This window comes from Ambystoma mexicanum, chromosome 5p, assembly GCF_040938575.1.
Source record: "Ambystoma mexicanum isolate Mex_15411 chromosome 5p, UKY_AmexF1_1, whole genome shotgun sequence".
Lineage (NCBI taxonomy): Eukaryota > Metazoa > Chordata > Amphibia > Caudata > Ambystomatidae > Ambystoma > Ambystoma mexicanum.
The window spans coordinates 1,047,090,256-1,047,114,500 of record NC_090930.1 but is presented as its reverse complement, the minus strand read 5'-3'; the positions used below and the strand labels follow the sequence as shown (position 1 = coordinate 1,047,114,500).

The 24,245-nt window shown below is 46.6% G+C and overlaps 1 protein-coding gene across 1 annotated transcript in view; it reads left to right on the top strand.

The window, feature by feature from the left end:
- LOC138481403 (serpin B6-like) overlaps positions 1-24,245 on the top strand; it is a 247,095-nt gene that overhangs the window by 185,425 nt on the left and 37,425 nt on the right. The window contains exons 6-7 of the mRNA XM_069613537.1: positions 4,794-4,936; positions 12,650-12,817. Of these exons, the coding sequence (XP_069469638.1) occupies positions 4,794-4,936; positions 12,650-12,817 (311 nt within the window). The remainder of the gene's footprint in view (positions 1-4,793; positions 4,937-12,649; positions 12,818-24,245) is intronic.

The following is a 24,245-nucleotide window of genomic DNA, read 5'->3' as shown; positions in this document are numbered from 1 at the left end:
TGTGGGGGCACTATCACTGCAAGCATTTCTTAAAAGATGTCCACTTTTCTAATTTACAAAAGTGTCCTTAAGCATTCAGTAAAATAGAAAAGTGGTGCTGCAGTGCGGGAACCCCTTAATTATGAAAGCAAACCGTGTGCATTAGATCTTAATGGCACCTCACAGATGCTGTAATTTAACTATTATCTTTACATGCAAAACGAGGGCTTATCAGGGAGCATGCCCTCACAGTGCCCGCCTTGCATTTCTGATGGTCACCAGGGCCGTTGTCAGGCTGCCAATGCGGCACATGCAAAAGCTGAGGCTTTCATGTCAGTACACAGTTTTCTGAAATGTGTTGTTCCTGCATGGACCAACACATTTCTATTTTCACATGGGCCTCTCAATTGGGCCCCCAGTCTGAAGGTGACAAAATTAAATGCTTACCAATGTTTGGGTGGCAACTTTGAGGTAGAATCACTCTGTCAAAATGAAGTGTTTGGCTTTCAACAGACTGTTTCTACCTCAATGCATATGTCATCTGTAAATGCACTTGTTAATGGTGTTTGTGTCTAACGTGCATTCGTTGTAGCAATATAATGGCATGTTAGGCTGCACGTGTCTGTGTATGCATCTTCCACAGTGTTGAGTAGCAGTAACTATAGGCTTGTTGCCTATATTCTGAGGGCCTCATTACACGGACGGCGGTAAGGGTTAACCGTCACCATTAATGGTACCGGTGACCGTTATCCCTTACCGCCTTACTACGAGGTCCCTTTGCGGGTTGGAGACTTTAACGCCTGCTTTTTGCAGGCATTAAAAACCAACCCGCAAAGGGACCAGGGAGCTAATTACGGTACCTCAATTTGCGGTGCCGTAATTAGCACCTTTCCCATTCCCATTATGCCCTATGGGGCAAAAATGGGAATGGGGAAGGGCAATGGGGGAAGGGGGAATTACCGCCCCACCAACCTTGGAATAGGGCGGTAATTCCCCTTTCCTCCAAGGCGGTGCCGGTATTTTACCGGCATGGACCAAGTTGCTAATAGCACCTTGGTCCACCACCGTCTGTGTAATGAGGCCCTAAGTGTCCTTTTTTTCTCACGGCCCTATAGTGTGGCGGTGTGTGTGAGAGAGAGAGAGAGTGTGTGTGTGGGTGTGTGTGTGTGTGCACGCACGCGCGCACCTTCTGCAAATGCTCATGTGGTTTGTGGTTCTGTTTTGTGTGCAATATATGTGCGTTTCAGTAGTGTTTCTGGCTTTTGTACATTGAATGCAGCAAAGCAAAAGAGGTGATAGCTGGAAGGTTTCGAATTCATCATAAACTCTGGCATTGCTCTGGGCAACCCTCCAGACCATTGTTCTTCACCTGCCAAGCCATTACAAAAGGGGAAAGATTATATGCAAAACAGGCTTGATTCCACCCCAAAAGAAGCAGTCCAGCACGAACTGCTTGCTCACATCCCTTCGGCATGATAACACAAGCATCCCCAGACATGTTTTGGCCTCATTGGGCACTGTGACAGGAGACAATCGTATCTCCCTGCACTCAGAAACTTAAGGTGATTGACCAAAGAAGTCCTAACAGAATCTATGTATAAGAAAAATTGGTGATACGCACACAAAAAAATTCCCCCCATCTTTTTGACAAATGATGGAACTACAACCGGGGACCCTCTCCTGATGAACCACGGGAAAACCTGTGGAGAACACGTGTTGAGAGAGAGAGATGCACAATGAGAATTGTATGACAAAAAATACAATAAGAGATACAAATTGAACACAGAAAAAAGAAATTACCAAGTGTATGACGATTCAATACAATATGGATTAAGCACTTGTGAAATACAGAATAAACTAGAGCTGTATCAAACTCAAGCAAACGTGCATGTGATCACTTAGGACAAATTAAGATTATCAGTTAGCGCACAGTCTATAAGCACAATTTTCAAGCAACGATAAGCATCAAATATTGTAACGGTCGCAAAATAAGTGCTAGATGTGCTGATAACAGTGGAACCAGAACACGTGGACTCGCCCAAAAGGAGACAATAAGCTGGTGGTGATCGGAAATTACTCATACAAAACATATTTTTTAATACGCTGAAGAAAGTTACCAGCTCTGCTGGTAGTATTTCTGAAAATCTGCCCTACTTGAAGTTTACCACCAGAAGCGATGGTATTTCTGGAATACCTCAAGCGCTATTGCAGGAATACCACCTCTGATGACGATAATGTAAAAAGGGTTTTTTAATATTTGTTTTCATCATCAATGTGACGTGAGAAAAATGATGCACAGTAGTGGCTCATATCAATACTGTTGATTTGGGTACGCACAAAAGGGTCAGTTCTGGCCCTTGTATGCATGATATGGGTAAGGTGGTGGTGAGAGGAGACAATCAGAAATGCCCACATTTCAATCCACTCAACATGGCCATTTATAAAAACGTTTTTCACTCTATTGAATGGAAGCACCCGTAAAAAGAAAGATTTTAAACATTTGGGGCCAGTTTGGATGTTTTACCTCCCCCTTCATGATGGATTTTCTTTAAAAAGTCTGCTTAACATACCACTGCTTGTATTTTCATGCAATACCACTGTTGGAATTTGATCAAACCCTGAATTGGGTGGACAGTAAAATCAACGCTATATAATGATGAATTTACTGTTACCACCCAACTCTGAATGACCCCCTAAATCTGTGATCGTTTTTCAGAACACTCTTCTCTCATGTGACCCACAAAAGACACACATGGCAATCAACACCAGATTCAGATATAGAGATACAAAGTCACATGAACACACATACATCCTTTCACCTATACTTTACACTGTCACAAATACACTCAGACATATGACCCCAGTCTCAGTACTGAAACAGACACACACTCCACCTTATATTGAAAATACACATAAATATAATAGGCCACTCTTGCTCCCTCTCCATTGCCAGGTCCAAGGCGTATTCCCCTTGCAGTTCTCTCTGCTTCCGTGAGATGAAATATGCAGCCGACTTACCTAGAAGGTGCAACTTGGTAGCACAAAAAGCCACGTACCCTCATCATCTTTCCCTCTTCATTGGTCAAATACAGACTCCATAGCCGGAGGCTGAATGGCAAATCAAGGTGCTGTAATGTCTAACTGTAAGCCATAGCAACAGTTCAATTACTATCCCTCATATTTTTTCAAGTTGCTTTATCTTGTGACTTGGTGCTTTGAAAGAGTGCACAATTGTACACACTAAGATTGTAATTATAGTGCGTTTTCATTATAAATATAATCTTAGTCTGTTTCTCAAATGTATTTGCCTCAGGAGAGAGATGATTAATAGGCTCTGCCCTTGTAGATAAATCGGTCCTTTGAAAACCAGATTTATTGAACAGTATACTAGTTTAGCACTTGAATAACAACTTTGCAGAAAGCATTTATTTTGTTTCTAATATTGAAGATGGATTAGGAGAAGATGAAGTCTCTCCTGCTTTCTGAATCAGAAACTGTGGAACTAGGAAGAGAGGGCTGAAATCCCCAACTTCCACACTTCCAGTTATTAAAACTAGCCAGATCGGTTAATTCACAGGGGACACAAAGAAGGCCACAGCGGCGGGTTACAGCAACACAGGGGTGGGTACTGATTCCCCAAAGAATGCGCATCTGACGCTGATTGTCTTGTCCTTGACTAACCTGGATGCCATTACAAAGGAATGCCTTCCTGACCAAGCCTTTGCTACCTATGGCATCAATTGTAAGTCATCTTTGCTTTTCCCCTACAAGTCCACATTACCAATTCTATATTCATTTAAAATGTTGATTTGTTTTTAATACTCTCAGACTAATTCTGAATGAGAGAATTAAAATCCAGCTAAAACGTGTTTCTGCAGGTTTTCCACCTTTGTCCCATTCTGATTAGGACTGCCCACCCAGTGCGGGGAAACATTGAGGCTCGAGCATTCCAGCGTGCTTTCCGGAGGTGTGGGTGGCATCCAAAGCTTATCCCTGCGGTCAGTGTTCTGGTTTCTCTGAGTGAGCTTGATTCATGCCGACTGTGTGGGAATTTTCAAGACCTGAAAAAAGCAGGCGCAGTCGTCCACATGAATCAATGGTCATGAGGCCACAATGTCTTTTCAGGGCGGTTGCCATCACTGATCTCTGGCCCAGGGGTGGATTGGGGACCAAAAGAGGCCCTGGAAATGAAGTTCAAAGTGGTCCCATACGACACATTTTCAGTAAGCCCAATGCTTTTCCTGTGAGAAAATTTGGAAATACCACACAAAAGAGGCCCAGGGTGCAGCGGCCCACCAGGAAATCTCCAGAGTTCCCTATAGGCCAGTCCCCCCCCAGATCTCTGCTGTGCGTGCACATCTGAGATCAAAGCAGATCCACTTCATGATGAGGTAACTGCCTAGGGAACCCTGGGTCCACCCAGATTCTTGAGCCTGGCACTACATCATGGAGGGAATCACTAGAATGCGGCAGGAACACCACGAAGCATGGAAGTGTCGTAGCGGCCATGAGAATAAGGGCAACTGTGCTTTTGCTGCTTTTCTATTGGCTATATCAGCAGCTTGGCTTAAATAAATGTCAATTCAGTTAAACAATATGAGTCGACCAAATGATGCACTAAGATGACTTCTGTTTCTTAACAAAGACCAATGTCAATACCAACAAAGAAGGGACTCCACATTTCACTAGAAGTGCCATTCTTATGTACTTCATGTTTTACTTCTTACTGGCTTAATCTCACATTTACATGTTTTTTTGTTTGCATTTGTCATTTCATTTATATACCCTTTATACCTTCTCACATTCTGTTAAAGATAAAATTCAGAACCTCTTACCTCTGGGATCCATCGATTCCATGACCAGGCTGGTCCTTGTGAATGCCATCTACTTCAAGGGAAGCTGGGCAAAGAAATTTCGAGAACAAAATTCACAAGAAAGACCGTTCAGAGTGAGCAAGGTAATGACCCTGTTGTTTTGACGACATAGTGGAGAATACAAAAAATGTGCCTTCTAAATCATGTTGTGCAGTGGGGTGATTTCCTTTTACCCCCAAGAAAAAAAAAAACAAAGACAGACCATGGGCAAACATATCAAGCATTTGTAGTTGGCAAAGACGTAAGTGGGGGAATGATCTTTGTGTAATGGTAGCCTGAAGATGAGATGTCAGCTGCACGAGAGGACACCGTGTTATGTTTTGTGTTTGAATGTGTAAAGTGCACCAGTACCATACATGGCACTGCTACTGTTGGATTGTAATTGGAGTAAAGCAAGATCCACAAAATTACAGCCTGAAATGTAAGTTAAAGAGAAAAGTTTTGTACTTCTTTTTGAAGAGTTTAAATGCTAAGATCATTTGAGTGGCGTGGAGTTCTATATGCGACATTGCACAACACATATCTTCATCCTATGTACAATTTCGTAGGTGTTGGAATAGATAGCTCAATAGAGTTGGATGATTGTAGAGCTCTGGTTGGATGATTTTGTTGGACCTCTTCCCGAAGGTAGGGAAAAGCACCTAAAACACTGAGTGAATGATACAACAAACCTTGAAGCTGGCCATGGTGGTAGCCGGGGCCCTGTTCAAGGCTCGAAGTGTGATGGGTGATATGCCCTCTTTTTCTCAGCATGGTGATTGCTCGGGCAGCAGCATTTCAAAGATACCTCAATCAGGAAATGCTGGGAAAATTAGATATAGACGATTTGCACAGACGATTCTTGAAAGAATCTGTGGTACAATGGCTGAGATTTTGTGTTCATTGTCTAGCAGTGGAAAATCTGTTTCAACGTGTGTAGTCTCTGATGGAGGACCGTATGATCCATTTGCTGTGTCAAAGGCCACAGGCAGGTCCAAAAGGACATGCAAAGTGGTATTTCCTTTGTCCACCTGAATCAGTAGGTCATCTAATACAGCCAGCAGACCCAACTCAGTTACTCTGCCCAAAGGAAACCCTACATGAAGAGGGCAACACAGGTTGTGAGATTCCTCAAAGGCTTGAAGCTGGAAGACCACTAACTACTCAATGAGCTTTGCTGTGTATGGCAGGAAGATAATTGGTGCGGTCCTGTTTATTTATTTATTTGTATTTATTTGATTTGTATAGCGTGAACAAAGGCCTGCGGGTATAGTTGCTCTTTGACGAGACAAGACACCAAGAAACACGTAGGCTAGCAGTAAAAAAGTGATGAGTCTAGCATGAGTAATTCAGGGCGATAATTAGTGAAACAGAACAGTTTTCAACTCACGTTTGAAGACAGCCAGTGAATCGCACGCTCTCAGATCTGGAGGCAAAGCGTTCCAGCACTTAGGGGCTGCATAAGGAAAGAATCCCAGTGCCACGGTAGATAGTCTGGCATGTGCTACCTCTAGTAGGCAAGAGTTGCTAGATATTACTACCCTCTGGGCTGGCAGCCATAAGATGCTGCTGGACAGGTACCCCAGGTTTTGTCCATACAAGCACTTATGTGTGATGCATTGTACTCGGAAAGTGATCCTGCTGCTCGTGGGAGGGCCTTCCTAGCTGCAGATACATGGTCCAATCTACGCAGAGCCTCAACAACCCACACTGCATTATTCTGGAAAATGTGTAATCGGGTGATTTCACCCTGGGCAATACCCTGAAGCAAACTGGAGCAATAATCAAGCTTAGCACCAATAATTGCTTGTGCGATAATTGCACAGTTGGTTGAGTTCAGGAAAGGTCTAAGTTGTGCGAGCAGTTTACGGAGGTATGATGTGCCCTAAACTAAGCTATTGATGTGGGCTTTCATGTTAAGTTCTTGATCAAGGGTGACTCCCAGGGTCGTAACCTTGGGCAGGGTTGCGATGGTACACCCGGCAATAACAAAAAGCCGATATTCCGAAATTAACTTGTGCAGTTTTGGTGCTGTGCCAGTGACCATGAGCTCTGTCTTAGCATCATTGAGTGCAAGGCCATTTTCGAGCATCCAAGTTTGTATCAAGCTATAGATGGAGTTGACAGTATTGGAGTCTATACTATGGTCACCGGTGAGGGGAATAAGGCACTGTGTGTCGTCGGCGTAGTTGGCATAAATTACACCTTTAGCATCCAACTTTTCGAAAAAGGGCAGCATAAAAGTGTTAAACAGCGTTGCGGCCACACACAAGCCTTGTGGGACCCCACATGTCACCAATAAATCGTCTGCCATTACCTTCTCAAAGAAGACGTTGGACTTGCGGCGAGCGAGAAAAGATTTTATCTTTGCTGCTGCTGTTGTTGAAAAGGAGGCCGTGTTCAGCAATCGGTTGACAAGCATGGAAGGGTCCACTAAATCAAAAGCTGCGGACAGATCCAGCAGCATGAGGAGAGCTTTGTTACCTTTCTCAAAGATCTTCAAGATGTTGGTTTTTAGGTCTAACAAAGTGGACTCAGTGCTATGGGCGCTTCTGAACCCAGATTGTTTCTGACCCAGGGATGCATGGGTGGAGAGGAAGTCATGGATTTGCAGGGAAGCTAATCTATCCAGGATCTTCAGGAGTTAAGGTACATTGGGGATAGGCCGATAGTTGCTCTGCACACTGGGGTCCAGGTAGGGCTTATTAAGCAGGGGAGAAATCCATGGCTGCTTAATGAGAGAAAATACACAGTTTTCCATAAACTAGGTATTGACACATTTTATGATCAAAGGTACCAGCTGAGAGGCGCAGGATCTGACCGTGAGTGCGGGGCAGATGTCCCCCTTGCAGTTCGTAGGCTTCAGTTTATGTAGAACTTCTGATATTTCGAGTTTGGTGACTACTTGAAACTTGAATTTGGGTGGGGCCGCACCAGTCCTAACAGGAGCTTTATTTTCCCTAGATCTATCTACTGTGCCAAGTTTGGCTGCTATGTCTCCTTCATATTTTTAATTTTGCCCGTCATGGCATCTTGGATAGCAATACACCAGTTTTTATCTTTATCCAGCTGTGACGGGAGTGGGCAGGGGTCTTCCAAGTCCTTAAGAATTTTAAAGAGCTCCCTGGAGTCAGAGGCTACCCCAGAAATTCTGTGATCGTAGGATCGTTTTTTGACTGAGCAACTTGCCGATTTATGGGCTTTTATGGTGCAGGAACAAGTGGTTTTATCCTCAGTGGATTTCGTTTTCTTCCACTACTTGAAAGCTCTGTCTTGGCATTTTTAAGATTATGGATATCTGCTGAATAGCAGTTTTTATTGGGTTGTCTTTTTGCCAGATGAGATTTCAAGGGGGCTGAGCTGTGGACTGCATTTTCAAGCATATTTTGCATGTGCTAGTCAGATCTTTGGCTGTGTTAAGATTAGACAGATTATCCATAATGGTGAAAAAATAAGGCACCATGGATGTAGGCATTAACTTGAGATGGTTCCCAAAGGAGACAATGGGCCTCATTCCGAGTCGGGCAGTTACCCTGCCGGTGCTACCGGCGGGTTGCCGCTGGGCTTGGAATATTTACTGGCGCCTGACCTCCTGGTGCCACCGTCTCATTCTGAGTCTGGCGGCCCGGAAGTCAGGTGCCAGTAAATTGTTGATCTCCATTCCCATAGAGTCCTAAAAGAATCTATGGGAGTGGGGACACGGGAGCACCGGGACCATTGCGAATGGTGCCGCTGCTCCCGTGCAAAGCCTGTCTACCATGACCGCTGCGCCTGGAAGGGTCAGACCTGTCAGACACTGCAGCCCCGACAGGCAGACTTGTAGTTTGCCGGTCCGGAAACAGGGGTGCCGGAGAGCTTACCGGCACCCTTGTTTCCGGATTGGCAAACTTATAATGAGGCTCAATGCATTTAGTGGTGATCTGACCATGGGCATGGGTTTATTACTGTGCCCTTATGGTGATGTTATAGGTGGGGCTATAGAGGGCAGCTGGGAGAGAGGAGGGTGTGTGTGTGTGTCTGTGTGTGTGTGTATGTGTCTATGTGTGTATGGCTGTCTGCCTGTCTGTCTGTCTGTGTCTTCCAAGTGCCAGTAACCACGCCATGGTGCCAAGTACTGCATGCTTGATGAGCCCAAAACATTAGTTAGAGTGAAGGAAGGGCAACTTTAGCTGAACAATGCTTTTGATCAAGATGGCAGATTGTGGGATCATTGAGAAGTTTCCTGTTCTAAGTGTTAAGAAGAAGGAGGCTGAAGCAAAAGTGGCATGTCTGGGGCTAAAGACATTTATTAACCAATAAAGCAAGAGAAAAACTATCTTTCCCTATTCTGAAGAGGGGTTTCCCTGCCTCAACTAAAAGATGACAGTCACAATGTCAGTTAAAGTAAAAGTGTCCACCTTTCTGTGTCAAGAAAACCTTACTTCTTACACAATAAACTAACGCATAAAGCAGCACTGTTCTGGTCCCAGGAAAATGCCTCGCTTTTCCTGCTGTTCAGTTTCAGATAGCCTGGGGCAATGACTGGGAAAATGACTCCCTTTCCCAGGTCGCAAAGTTCCAAACAAACAACATTTGCTTCCTGGGCCAGGAGAATGCCTCCCTTCTCCTGGCATTCGTTCTCAGTCTCAAATAGCCTAGGCCAATGACCTGCTTCCACAGGCCACAATGTGCCAAACAAGCATTTCTCTGCGAGCCTCGAGAATGCTTCCTTTCTCCTGGCATTAGGTCTCAGTCTCAATTTACCCCAGGGGAATGGCACTCTTACCACAGGCCCATTGGACCTTCCTCCTAGTCCACGTTACCAGGAGAATGACTCCCTTCTCCTGGTAATCCTAAATCAGTCTCTTACAATCAGGGGGAATGGCTCCCTTCCCCTGGTCTTCACTAGGCTTCACATCTATAACATCCAATTCTGGTTTCACCTCTTCTTTGAACTGGCTCCATTGGTTCTCTTCCCTGCCAAGTACTGCCATGAGGAAGATGACTCGTATCTCTTTCTTTCGCTGGGTCCCAGACCTGTGTTTCTCTTCTTCTTTGAACTGGCCCACTTGGTTTACTTCCCTGCTAAGTACTGCCACTCGGAAGATAACTTGTATCTCTTTCTGGCTCTTTATAAATGTGCTTCAGGTCCCGACCCTTGTTTCTCTCCCCTTCTCTTTATATCTCCTTGGCTACCTCGCTTGCCAAGTACTGAAACGAGGAGGATCGTCCTTCTTGTAATGTCCATACAGGGTTTTTGCATCCTGTACCTTTCAGCCCCTACCGATCGCTGACCCTCTCCAATTGCCCTGTCTGCTGTCGGGATGCACAGTCAGTTCTTCCTGGGGTCCTTCTCGGCATGTGGCGTGGACATCTCTGAATCTCTGGTCTTCACCTTGCGGATCTCCTGCTAGACCCTTGGAGCGGCACTACAGATGCCAGTCTCCAGTTACTGTCTGGACACCTTTGGGTAAAGGAGTCCCAGTGTCCTGTTCTCGGCTCTGTCAAGGCCTTTTCTGCATCTCCTTTGAGCTTCCGGGTCTTCACGGCTTCTTGTCCTGGTTGGCTGTGTCTCTCCGACTGGCAGTCCTTCTTTAGTTTTTATGATGTCAAAGGAATCATGCCTCCGCAGAAGTCTATACCGCTGTGGCTCCTTTTTGGTATTGTTCTTCATTACTCCTGTGTCCCACCTCGTCCTAGTGGTTACCTGTTCAGTAATGTCCATGCTGTGGTTAATCTTCTTCATCTCAGTCAGAAAAGGGTAACTGTGACCATAGCAGATAGAAGTACTAGCAAGGGAGGCTAGGGGGGTTTTATTGAATAGTGACAAAAGGTTTGGGATGGCTGGGGTTGGGGTGTTGTATTTGATTCTACTCAGGTGTTCTTCCTTATGCCCAGACGCAGAGTCCCTTCCCATGAGATCCTCACACACTATACCACCCCCAGGGGGACTATCGGGTAGCGGTCTCACCTCCCTGGCCTCATGGGAAAGGGCTACCCATCCGGGAGAAGTGACGTCGTCTAGTGAATAATCACACTGTATATTGTTACTCTTTGTGCTCTATGTAATGAATGCCAATATCCTGCATGCATTCAATAAGTACTGGAAAAACATGAGGGGATAAAAAACAAGAATAAATAGGTAACACGTAACAATAAACACTGCACCCGTTCACCAGCGCATATTGAGGATGCTTATTTCCTGCACCCAAAAATCAGAGCATAGAAAAATGCAGTGGACACATCAAAAGCCAAATGAATACTAAATAAATGCAGAAAGTGTAAAATGTATGATTTACTGATCACATTAACAGTAACAACAGTGGAGTGGATCCAATCCCGAGATTCAGTGGTCAACCAGATGTTGAACCATTCGCCCAGTTGATGAGACTCACATCAGGTCCAACCAAAACCTGGTCCCCAATCTGACATGGGTGCAACATGAAGGCTTTCAACCAATGCAGTCACTGCAACTGACTAACGCCTATGTTCATGAGAGGGCTACTAGGTGACTCCCACCTCCCACTTATAATGCAGCTATAGCCGGGACCAATGTATGGAGCTGTGAATACTTCTACCCCCCGCTGAATTGCAAGGAGCCATTTAGTTGTGAAATGAACAGCGTACTAAATAAAAGGCTGTGCATGATGAGTATCATAGATACATTGGGGGCAACACAGTGTTCAGATGTCTGGACCATGTGGCCAATTCACCCGGAAAAAAGCAATATGTACTGAAGGCCCTGAAAGGTGCTCTATATGTAATAAGTAAGAGATTAAATGGATGTGAATATCGGTACTGTTGTGGCAGGAGTGCAGGGGAAGGTAGCATGCTTGTTGACAACATCAGTGGCGATGTCCCCAACACTTGGGCCGATCCATTGTAATTATAAATACCTCAGGCAGGATCACTGCATGTATGGTTTATGAAGTGTGTTAGCAAGCAATGTTTGGGCAATGACTTGGTACACTTTTTTGCGCTTACATTTGATCCTTCGTACGCTGACATAAAGTACTTACATGTATTGCATAACAAGCGGTTACATACTTATCATCTATTAGATCGTCCCGAAAACAACCTCTGGATCAATTCCAGTTGGTATGGTCCATAGAACAAAAGGGAATATTAAGATACATTTTAAATGTGGCCCCCACAATCTGTAAGAAATTCTAGGGCTTTATTTTGCACAACTATGAGGAAGATGTGGTTGACCTCACATTGCACCCAAGCGTACGCCCCATGAAATTTGGGGTGAATGACAAGGCTTTTGACTGAATAAAAGAAAGACATTATGAATCACCTAACACACCAAAATATACAAGATAGAACAAATGTACACATGTAACCACATTCCCATAGAACATTGGAATGTATAATCAGTTGAAATGGTCCAAAGATAAGCAACCATTTTGAAATCCTTCTAAATGAAAATTGGAAAGGTATATGAAAATAATAAATTACATGTACTTCAAGATGCAAAAATAAAATGACTAATCGCAATCAATGAAATACTGGTGACAAGTTGCAGTCCTGGAGGCATGCTTACGTTTTAAGGGGTTATGACAAAAATGCACATGATTCTCATCTACTGACCATACCAAAATTGGATAGGGTGTTTGAATGATAGTACCTTTCAAATAAATGAAGGTATTGTAAAAATAACTATTATATGTAAAAACATATGTCCATAGCATGCCATTGCATTCTACATCGGTTCACTTGCCTATTGAACGACTGCTACATCTCAACTAATTTCACTGACCGATTTCCTCCTATTTACAGTAGATGGAATCTGCATTGCATTGTGAATAAAGTATTGTTCCATCTTCTTTTTGCAGACTCAATCTAAACCTGCTCAGATGATGTTCCAGAGAGGGAAATTTCAAGTCTCCTATATCGATGAGTTGATGACCAAGGTCCTTGAGCTTCCTTATGTGGACAATGACCTCAACATGGTCATACTGCTGCCAGATGACATCAATGATGACTCAACTGGTTTGGAACAGGTAACCGCACTGTACACAAAGGATCTCAACACTCCAAATGTGCAACACAGTGCTTTAAATGGGATAGGAAATTGGGTTGAGGGGGGCTCTAATGAGCTGGGAAGCAGTATTTGGGGGCAGGAGAGGGTCTGGTGTTGCCTGAGAATCTCAAGCTGCTAAGAAACCTTCAAAAACGTGTGGCCTATGGGCCTTCCCATGGGCACCTTACACTCTTAGTGGTTCCGAGGGCCACTGGCCAGGGCCTGTAACCATGGCCAATGGCCACACTCCCCGGGGCATGGTCTTAGGCCAGGTCCCAGGCCCCACCTGTCCACCCAAAGTAGACCCTAGGCCTAGTCTCAGACCAGGCTGAGCGTTAGCTCATAATAGGACTGCAGGTATATCACAGTTCTGTTAGCAGCCACTCTACATAGACCTAGACAATATGTCCCAGATAGTGCTAATAACTCACAAAGACTTCAGGGAAGTTTCAAGGGTTTTAATCATTTTGTTTGATTATCAACCACACCTTTATGTAAGGAGTTGTTTTCAGATAGTGTTTTACGTTTGCTTGGCCACGTGGGGAGAACTCTTAGATTTACCTTGCCCTGCCTCAAGTTATTGGACTCAGACAGGCAAAAATTACACATAGACCATTAGTTATGGTAAAACATGTAAATGGCTTGTTATAGAACCTTTATTCACTCTTATATATATATATATATATATATATATATATATATATATATATATATATATATATACATATATATATATATATATATATATAGACACATCATACACAAAATAAACATATAATCAGTTATACAGAAACATAGAAAAAGAGAGCATCACATTATCAATGTAGCAGAAGACACCTTCATCTTGGCCACTACAACACTGCTTAGTCCCAGAGCACGTAGGCGAAGCGATCACACGTAATAACGGGGTCTGGAGCAGAGCGTCCTCCCTCACAGCGAGACTGCATCATCTGGGGGGGTCCAGATTCTCACTGCTGGCCATAGAGGAAAAACCTCTTCTCTTTATGGGGGCATGTCCCCGCCCTTCTCATTTATGACTGCCCTCGGCCAAAGAGCAGATCACAAGTGGAAGGGGGTAAAGAGTGGAAAAAACCAGCTAGAAGTGGAAAAACCCAGCTTCCCTCTCCTCGCATTCTCCCAGGACCCCTTATCACTGCACCTGCAGAGCTCTCCGACTCCCTCTCTGGCTCGTCCTTCAGCAGACAATACAATAACTATTCTCCACAGTAAGTCCACTTAGCAACAATATTTATGGGACCTTGCTTTGCCTTCGCTGCCGGGATGCACTTTTACTCTGATGAGCCCACGAAAAACATAGGTTTTCATTACGGTGATGGGAGATTAGTGTCCAAGATGGTTGCGCACAGGTACCATGTTGTTTTAGCTCGTATTTCGCATAAGCATTACAGCTGTTTCAAAAAAACGATAGAGGTTCTTCATTGTCACATTAGGGTCAACTTGAGCTGGGTGCAAATGATCTTTAAACGTTATGGAAGCCTTTGTGTATTTCCCCCACCGAAATACTAATGTGATTCAGCTCAAGATTGGAAACACATTTGTGTCTACATGTGAATTTACATAACTCATTGATGCCAGAATGCATTTCTCATTGTCAGCAATTTAATGTTCATTTGCAGGATATATATATAGGTTTCTTGGTAAATGTTGCTCGCAGTATTTGTTTTCTAAGTTTTGTTGTCACGTGTGGTTTCAGAAATGAAATAGGTGGATCTAATGATGTTTGGCCTCTAGGAGCCTGCACGTGTGACAGAGATGCAGTAATTACCCTCCCTTGCTCTGAGTGCGTGCACACGTACAATGAAAACTGCACCAAAAACGTGCATACAAATACAAGCTTCAGTTTAAAGAACTGGGAACTGAGCTCAGATCATGGCCACGTGTATTGTGCTGCTAACGCTGTTTTTGAACTGTATACATTATTATCATCAGTAGACACGACCCACTGCAGCCCATTCTTTCAGCTACGCACTATATATGCATTTGGGGAAAGGGCTCTTTATCGTCTGAATGCACAGAAAACAAACACACACACAAACACAGTTCTGAATTGGTTACAAAGGGTACTGGGAAGTTTCTTGGTAGGCCTCTGACAGATGGGGCATTTTTTTGGGGAGTAAGGATACATGGTGAACCATCACTGTAATGTAATTTGTCATTTGTATAGCGCCTTTTCCCATTGGTATGGTCTCAAACCGCTGTAGGTGAATGCCCTCAGGGGCCTGAAGTCTGAGGATTGAGAACATTGGTCAGAGGAATTCATAATGCGTGTTTGCATTTTAGCCAATGTGAAGGTGGGTAGAAATGGCCAGGTCCCTACTATCTACCCATGTCGAGCTGGCATGTGGATGGATGCTTTTGAAGTCATCTGGAGATTATGCAAGAGTAAGAGACTCGTTATGTGTCCAGCTAGATGGAATTTTTGTCGTGACGGATAGCTATATTCTAATGGCAAAGGTTTTGTGCGATGTGTCTTCAAAATGGTGTAAGATTGCAGATGCGTGCAAGTGTGTGGCCTTGCCTTCGGCTATTTTCCACAGGCATGGAGTGTCATACGTGCCCATGTGCTTTGGCTGACTTGTTCGTTTGGTAGATGTGGCATGGATTCTGTCTTGTGGTCTGCTGGAGATTATTCTCACTGTCACTCTGTAATTTCATGGCAGTTTGTTGCTGCCCCAGCCTACCTGAAAGGTGGTTGACTAACCTGAATAGGACAGGGTTTATCAGGATGCCCAGGGGAATTGGGTTCCAGATAGAGGTGGCTTTGACGGAGAAGGAGGATGCCCCTATTCTAGTCGATTTGAAGGAAGGGATCACAAGGAGTGCAGTGCCTGAGCAGAGGGTTTGGTTTGGTTGAAAATGGATGAGTTTCTGTTGAAGTTATTCTGGGCCTGTCGTGTGAAGTGCACCTTGGGTCATGCCCATGTCTTTGAAAGTGGCCCGTCATCTGATAGGGAGCCAGTGAAGTACGCGGAGGGCGGGTGTGATATGCTCTTTGGGGCCAAGGGCAAGGAGGAGCCTAGCTTGGTGTTCTGGATCAGTTGGAGCTTTCTGAATCGATATGCAGGTGCGCCCAGGTAAAGGGAATTTGGTGCAGTTTAGGCGGGAGAGGACGACAGCGAAGATTGCGGTGACTCTGTGTGGGTAGGAGTGTTAAGCGAAGATGTGTCAGAGAATGCAGAGGTGTAGGTAGCAAGATTTAGACACAGTGTTAATGCGGTGTGGGAGTGTCAGGTCAGCATCCATGGTGCATCGTACGTTCTTTACTTCAATGGATGTGGAGGGTGGGTGGCCTAGGGAGGATGGCCACGGGGTAGGTTGGTGGAAGAGAGCTGTCTACCGGCAGATCATGATTGCTGTTTTTCTGGGATTGAGGAGGAGGTGGCTGGCTGTCATCCAATGATCAATGTCTGTGAGGCAGGATGCAAGGTCAGGGTGCGGGTGGAGACAGACCTGGGGATCTTAAAGATGGTTTGGGTGTCATCTGCATAGATGTAGCAGGTTAGGTTATGTGAGCGAAAAAGGGCAGGGAGAGCGCTCATATAGAGGTTGAAGAGTAACGGATATAGGGAAGCGCCTTGTGAGACACCGTTGGTTACAGAGCGGGGGGCCGAGGAGAAGGGAGCGAGGTGGGTGATTTGGTATCTGTTGGCGAGGAATGAACAAATCCACCTTAGTGCGTTGTCACTTATGCCGAGTGAGTGGAGTCTGTCAGTGAGGATGCTGTGGTCTATGCTGTTGAAGGCCAATGAGAGGTCGAGGAGTATAATTGCAGCACAGCCTTCTGTGTCTCTAGTGCTTTGGAGGTCATCCCAGATGGAGACTAGAGTCGATTCAGTTCCACTGAGGGATCTGAAGCCGGACTGGATTCAGTGGGAGTAGGCTGTTTTGTCAGTAAATTTGGCTAAGAAGCAGGTGTTGGAAATGGGTCTGTAGTTGACTAGAAGATGAGGAACAAGAGAGGGTTTTTTTAATTTGATTTGCATTATGATTTATTTATATCATCCTTAGGATGAACTAAATCGTATCTAGGCACAGATGGGAACCGATGTATCAGCAACAACAATCAGAAACAAACTCAGCAACAAAGGGTATCTTAAAGGTCAAATTGAAATAGTAAGGCTATCTATCGATCACTTGAGTAGATGGGTTTTTAAGGCCTTACGGAAGGACGAAAGGGATTTCACAATACGAATTTCCATTGGCAGCCTGTTCCTTTTTGAGGAGGGGTTTAATGCGCAATGTCTTGAATGCTGCTGGGAAAATGCCTGAGGTGAGGGAGGAGGCTGCAGGCAAGTAGCTTAAGGAATTTGAGTCTAGAGATGGGAGAGAAAGAGGAGAAGAAAGAGTGCAAGGGGGGAGTAGTAGGGGGTCAGGCGGTGTTCAGGTGAGCGGGGTGGGAGTGCTGCTAGTTTCACACTGATGGTGCAGCTTCTTTCTATGTTGTAGGAATGGTCTCAGAGGACATCACAGAGTGCTTGGGTGATGTGGGGGGGCTGCAGTGGGAGCCTTGAATTTTGAGATGATCTTGTGGAGTTCCTTGCCGCTGTTATAGCATAAGAGTTTTTGACCTTCCAGATTTCTGCTTTGTAGGCTTGGATCTGATGGGCATAGGCTGCATTCTCGGGTGCAGTTGAGTGTTTTGAGAGATTTGAGGAAAGGGGTGGACTATCTAGGTAAGCGGGGAGTTTGATCTGGTGGGGGTGAGAGGTATGAGGGGTGTTGGAGAGCCATAGGTTTAAATTGCTGATAGAGCGTAGACCTTCTTTGATTGACACAATTGGAAGGGAGGAGAGCAGGGAGTCTGCCTAGTCCAGGTTAACTATGTCCTTGTTCCACAGAGGTAAGCGGGTGGATGGTCTTGTGTAAGTCATGCATGGAGGAAGTATGGGAGTCAAAAGCGAGAAGGTGATGGCTGCATAGTCTGTCCATATGAGCCGTCGGGGTGGGAACATGGAGATAAGGTTGGTGGAGCTGAAGATTGCATCTAGGGTATGTCCTGCCATGTGATGTGTGTGGCACCTGATACCTACTGAGTCATGTTGAGGGCTTCCAGGATGTCCAGGAGTGGTTGTGTAATGGGTTTGTGTGGGGCATTGACCATATGTTGAGATCTCTTAGCATGGTGAGGGAGGGCTGGTCGACCAGTTTGGCCGCTAGGGAGTCGCTTAGGGAATTAGCGAAGTGTCTGCTGTAGCCGGGAGGTGTTGGTAAGAGAGGGGTGGTATGAAATTTCACTAGGAGGGAGTCACAGTCTGGGTTGTGGGCTTGTTCCTCGGAGTGTGTGGTAGAGAGATGTGATTTATGGAGGATGTTGATCCCGCCTGCCCTGCTGGTTGTGTTGTGAATTATGAGTGTGTAGCCAGCAGGGAATGCCTCATGTGCAATGGTTTGGAAGTCATCAGAGAACCAGGTTTCTGGGATGAAAAGGATCTCTGTGCTTGCACGATGCTTCAAGTCTTCATGATTCAATTTCTTTCTCGTGCTTTTGTGTTGTTGACAGTTGTGTGTTTGTATAATCTAAACCGTTACAACTGACATTAATAAACCTGTATCATTTTGAACTTTGGGTAAATTAATATTAAACCGCTCCTGGCTGCTGCCCCCAGCTGGGTCTTACTGTCGGAAATGACGCTGACAGACATTCTCTTTAGAGAATGAGTCATGCTCTTGTCAGGGTGTGATTCCTTTTGTGTGTGGCTTGCGCATGCGCATTGCATCAAGGTCCGAGGACACTATTACCAGACGTGCCTGTCCTCATCAAAGTGCAGGTGCAAGCTGCTGCTTTGCCCAGGACAAGCTCAGCTGCATCATTCAAGTGCATGCAACCAGCCATTAGCCAAACCACTCCTAGGGGCCTGCCAAGCCACAGCAAGCCCTGCTGTCTCAGCTCTCAACCTGCACTCGGAAACTACCTTGGGTGACCATGCGACATGGCTTGCTGGCCTCGACCTGCAGACATTCGGTGCAAACCTAAGAGGTATGTGGGCTGCCTAGTGCCGCTGGCCGGACCTAAGACTTTGTTGGGGAGGGATCGGGGCTGCCAAAGCCCTCCATAATAATAGAAAAGGACACTTCAGAGTGTTCCTCAGGACTTGCACCCGTGCCTGGGCAAGGTCCCCATTTATTGACCCAATGACGTACGCCATCACCTGACATGGATGACGTCCCATGTCACAACATCCCATCCAGCCATCATAAAACAAATAACTGAACAGCAACAACCAGTTACAAATGTTCTATCACCAGTCCTCTGGGTAACAGTTTCTATGACGTTGGCCCTCTCCTGGGCTTCCCCTATCTTCACATCAGGCACCGCGAGACATCTGGACTCATGTTCTGGGATGAAGGACTATACCTTGCACCCCAGGAATGCCTCTGTGGATGCGACAACTGTTGTGGGGCCATACCTTTTGCTCCAGGAAGGCTTCCACAGATGCAACACCCGTCGTGGAGTGCAGTGTTTTCTGGTACACCATCAGAAATGACATCAGGGCTTGTCCCAAGTGGTGTTCCTTGATGACGGCAATAAGGAATGCTTTGTTTAACGTCCACATGAACTGCTCCACATCTCCGCGCAGCCAGCAGGGCATGATGCACTGGTGCGAGATCCCATAGAACCACAAGAACCGTGCAAACTCATTGCTTTGGAACGGCAGTCCGTTGTCCAACCTGACTGACTCAGGGATCCCGTGAGCTACAAACAGCTCTTCAAGTATTGGAATGATGGCTCTGGTCGTTGTGGACTTAACAAATCACACCACTGGGTAGCATGGAAACTCATCTGTGATGACCAGGAAGAGTCTCAACTGGAGTACCGTCCTGAAGACTAATCTGAGCGTCCGCCAGAGAGGCAATGAAGGGGTTTTTGGCCAGTTGTCTGTCCATCTGGCACCACACGTTGTGGCTGAGGGCGTCATCCACATTGGTATTGAGGTCTGGAAACCATACCTTCTCATGGAAACGTGCCTTGGTCTTACTGGGCCCTGGTGACCTATGTGAGCCAGGTCCAGAACCCATTCCTGCAGTTCGAGAGGGACGATCAGCTGGGTGCCACAGAGACGTAGCCCTTTGTGGCCCACCGAGCGTTCACCTTTGACCTTCTATTGGCTGTGTAGAAACGACTGTGCCTCAGGTGTCCTGTGTTGCATCGCAGACAGGAATGTCTTCCACTTGCCGGACTGCAATTGGACCACCTGATCATGGACACCATTGTCTCTGCGGGTAGCATCTGCTATGTTGGCTAGAGACATGGACTTCGGTACGGCAGTCCAGATGGCCATGGCAATAAATCCCTCAGTCTCCATAGGCCAGCTCTGTCCTCACACCGTGCCCTGCGGGATGCCACAACAAGTAGTCAGCTGTGTTGTCTGCTCCAGTTCTGAAAAGCAGAGTGACACTGTATTCATGGAGTTGCAGTATCCAACCCTCAAGCCGGATGGGCGGGCATTGAGCCGACCCCACCATGATGAGGATGAGCGGCTTATAGTCAGGGAAGACATAAATGTAAATATGAAAGTGTCTGCAGCCCTACAGAACTGCCAATGCCTCTCTCTCTAGCTGAGAGTATCAGTGCTTCGTGCTTATGAGAGCCTTGCTGGCATACCAAGCAGGCCTTCTGTTCCCTCGGCTGTCCACCTGAAGGAGAACGGCCCCTAGACCCACCAGAGTAGTGTCAACCAAAAGCTCTTGTGTTGGCGGGGTCAAAGTACACCATTGATGTGTCGCCACAAGTGCAGCCTTGGTGGCAGTAAAGGCACTGTGCTCCAATTGACCCCACTACCAGTACTGGTCCTTTTTGATGAGACCTCATAGCGGCTCTGTCAGCTTGGCCAGGTTGGGGATAAAATGGCCACAGAAATCACCATCCCCAGGAAACTTCTTACTTCAGAGGGGGATCCTGGAGGAGCCAGATCCTTGATATCCCAGTCTTTCCGGGGGTCAGGAGACAGTACATGCTTGTGAAGCACGAACCCGAAGAAGTGAACTCGGGACTGTAAGAAGCAGCACTTTTGCCGTTTGAGCGTCAGGCCATTCTGGGCTATTCTTGCCAGCACCGCTGACAACCTTGACATGTGATCATTGTGGGATGCCGAAAATAGTAGAGCTTGTCGCTCACATTGAGAATGCTTGGCAGTCCCGGCAGCACACCCCTGATTGTGTGCTGAAAGACCTTGGCCGTGGAGGACACCCTGAAGCTAAGCCTCTTGTAGCAGAATGCCACATGCAACAAAAAAGTTGTAATCCTTCATTAGTCCATATGCAGGGGGGACCGGGTGATAGCCTGCTTTGAGGTCAACTGTTGAAACACCTTGGTTCCCTGTAGATCCGCAAGGATCATGTCAAGTGTAGGAGTGGGCTGCCACTCCTGGTGAATTGTCTGGTTGGGGAGCCTCATGTCCACACAGATCTGGACTTCCTCTGGACACTGGGCTTGTTGGCCATCACTATGTGGCACACCTAGGGCATGGGGCCATCCCCGCGTTCGATGAATCAGCTCACTCCAGCTTGGCAAGCTCCTCCACGACTTTCTGGTTCAAGTGAAAAGGTATCCTGTGGTGACATAGTGCTACCAGGTACATGGACTTGTCAATGTGCAGGTGTACTTTCTGGCCATTGAGGCAGCCCAACCCTTCGAAGTGGTGGTGGAACGCATCCAGCAGTCCATTGATATCCATTTGGTAGACCTGGAATGTGAACTGCACCAGCCCTAAGTCCTCTACTATCGAGCCACTAAGGACAGTGTGCTTGGCCACAGGAGTCAAGTAGAACATGGTGTTGACAGCCGTCTGATCATGAGTTACCTTGTGCGGAATGCAGCATCCAGAAGTAGCAGCGAGCAGCACCCATAGGTGAATATACAAATCCCTGTTGGGGACAACTTGGGTGTTAGGTGCAGCCTGTGGAACTGGAAGCAAGGCATGACATTAACTGATGCTCCCTTATCAATGAGAATGGGTATCGCCATGGCAAGGATTGACACGGAACACTGAGTTTTTCAGCATTTTGGGGGGGCAAATGGCCAGGATGAAGAATGCTTCCTCAATGTCGACTTTGCCTTCCAGCCTTGAAAGCACTGGATGTTGGTCATCATGCAAGACGGCTACTTGCCTCTGGCGGGGCTGCAGCGGCATAGGTGGCGGTCAGCTGGATTGCACAATCGGCCATGGCACCCAGCATAGTCTGGCAAAGTAGTTGGGCTTACCACAGCGGCCACAGGTAAGGCCGGCAGCTGGACTTGCCTGGTCATGTGGCCTTGTACCCCTACATGCATTGCAGGATTTCTGTTGTCCATCACTTTGCTTGGGCACAGTTTGCCTTTGCTTCTGGTTGAACCTTCCGCGGGGCTTCGGCAGGCCTTTGACTGCAGTAGCATGGGCTGTCTCCTTGTGCCCCACCTTGAAGGACTCCTCCGTGTGCGCCGCCGCCTGGGAGAAAAAATCTGGTTCTTTGAGGATTTGGCACTGTGACGCAGAGGATGCACAGTGCTGAGGGATTTGCGCTCAAATTTCTTCTGTCTCATCATAGAATCGACAGGACATGGCCAGGCGGCGGAGGTGGACGTGATATTAGTCCAGGGTTTCATGTGCCTGTCACAGACAGAATCGTTCATAGTCTCTGTTGAATGAAGGGCGGAAATATGTTTGCAGGGCACTCTTCCCTTCCTCATATGAATTGTCTCTGGGCTACATATTCTTGAGGATCTGATGCACCTCACTTCCCATGTCAAATAGCAACATGGCTTTCATTGCCCTATCCTCCATCTCACGGGCCGTGTCAAAGAACATTTCTAGTCTTTTGACCCACATGTCCCATCTAGGGCCCAATGTTGCCGAAGGTCTGGTGACATCGAATTCAGGGACAGGGCTCCAGGCAAATCCACAATTATGGGCTCCCTGTGGGGCATCAGCTCTGCTGCTGAGCCGGTGAGAGCTTGAGGGTGGTGTATCCAGTGAGCATGACATCATGTCTTCCTCAGGAGCTCCATCCATCTTGGCGCTCTCACCTCAGGGTCACAGATGTCGTAGGAGAGTCACCACTGCATGAGCACCCTCACTTGGACCACAAGCTGGCCTTCTTGTTGATCCAGGAGTATGCCGGTGTGCAAAAGGGAACAGCACCCATACTTCAGGGTTGTGATTCTCCAGATGTTGAGGTGGTACCTGCGGGAGGTGGCAAGCCTCTCGACACCTTGCGGGCCAGGTGAGGCCACTAGCTGATACCACACACACACACACACACATGAAAATGTCTCAGATTACACCCATCTGAGCTTGAGCAGGTAAAGAGTTATGGACCAAGGCTTGAGACAGCAAGGGTGTGGGACCCACAGCATCTCTTCCAGAGGTTCTGCCATATCAGGGGCATTGCACACCTACCTTGAGCCTGCACAGCCTGACATAGCTATTATAGTGGGCCCACACGTGTAAGCACCATGGTGACAAGGCTTTGTTAGTGGCTTTGGGCCAAGCGTCTTGCACACAGAATGCACTCCAAAGAGCAGAGCAGGGGTGGTTACCTGCCTGCACCAATCCACTGTGTCCTCCTGGAGTGGTGCAGCCTGTCGAACAAAGCGGGAGCGGGTAAATTGCCTGCGCCAGTCCTCGGTGCATTTCAGCAGCACTGTGCTCCGCTGAACAGAGCAGGAACAGGTGGTCAGCTCGTGCCGGTTCCCAGCACGCTCCAGCAGTGTTGCACCGACAGCTGTTACCTGAGGTGCAATGCACAGTGAGGTCCCACTGTAAACTAATGATGAGGCATGGAGCCAGCAGTCAGCTAGCGAGGGTGAGGGGCTAAGATAGGCCCCGACCTACCTCATCACCAGTTGTTGGGGAGCGTCCCGGGGGTGCTGGGGCCCTCCGTAATTATAGACATGGACACCTCCGAGTGGAGTGTACCTCGGGACTCGAGCCTGTGACTGGGCGTGGTCCACATTTATTGACCCAATGACGTATTGCATCACCTTTCATAAGTGACGTCTCATGTCACAACATTCAGGATGCTAAAAAAACACTGCTAAAGACTAAGCTAGAAAAGTGTGTTTTCTATATTAACTACTACCAGTACCGTATTTAGCATTTGTGTTGTCAGACAGTAACATGAGCCATCCCATGATCAAAGGCCAGTATTCTAGCCCGATCAGTGCATCATGCACCATTTGGGGAGGGTCTTGAGAGTTGGGAGCAATGCATTGCAGCTCGGGGCTTCGGTGGACGGTGAGTGAATAAAAGAAATGTATTGCCATTTGAAAGCAACATGTTGCCGTACAGTGGGAAGTGCAGACATATTTTGAGACAGACTGTAGAATTCGATTTGACACTAGCAGTATGCAAGGGGTCAGTGTAGGGATATATTGTTCAGACAGTCCTTACATTTTCTTTGGGCACTAG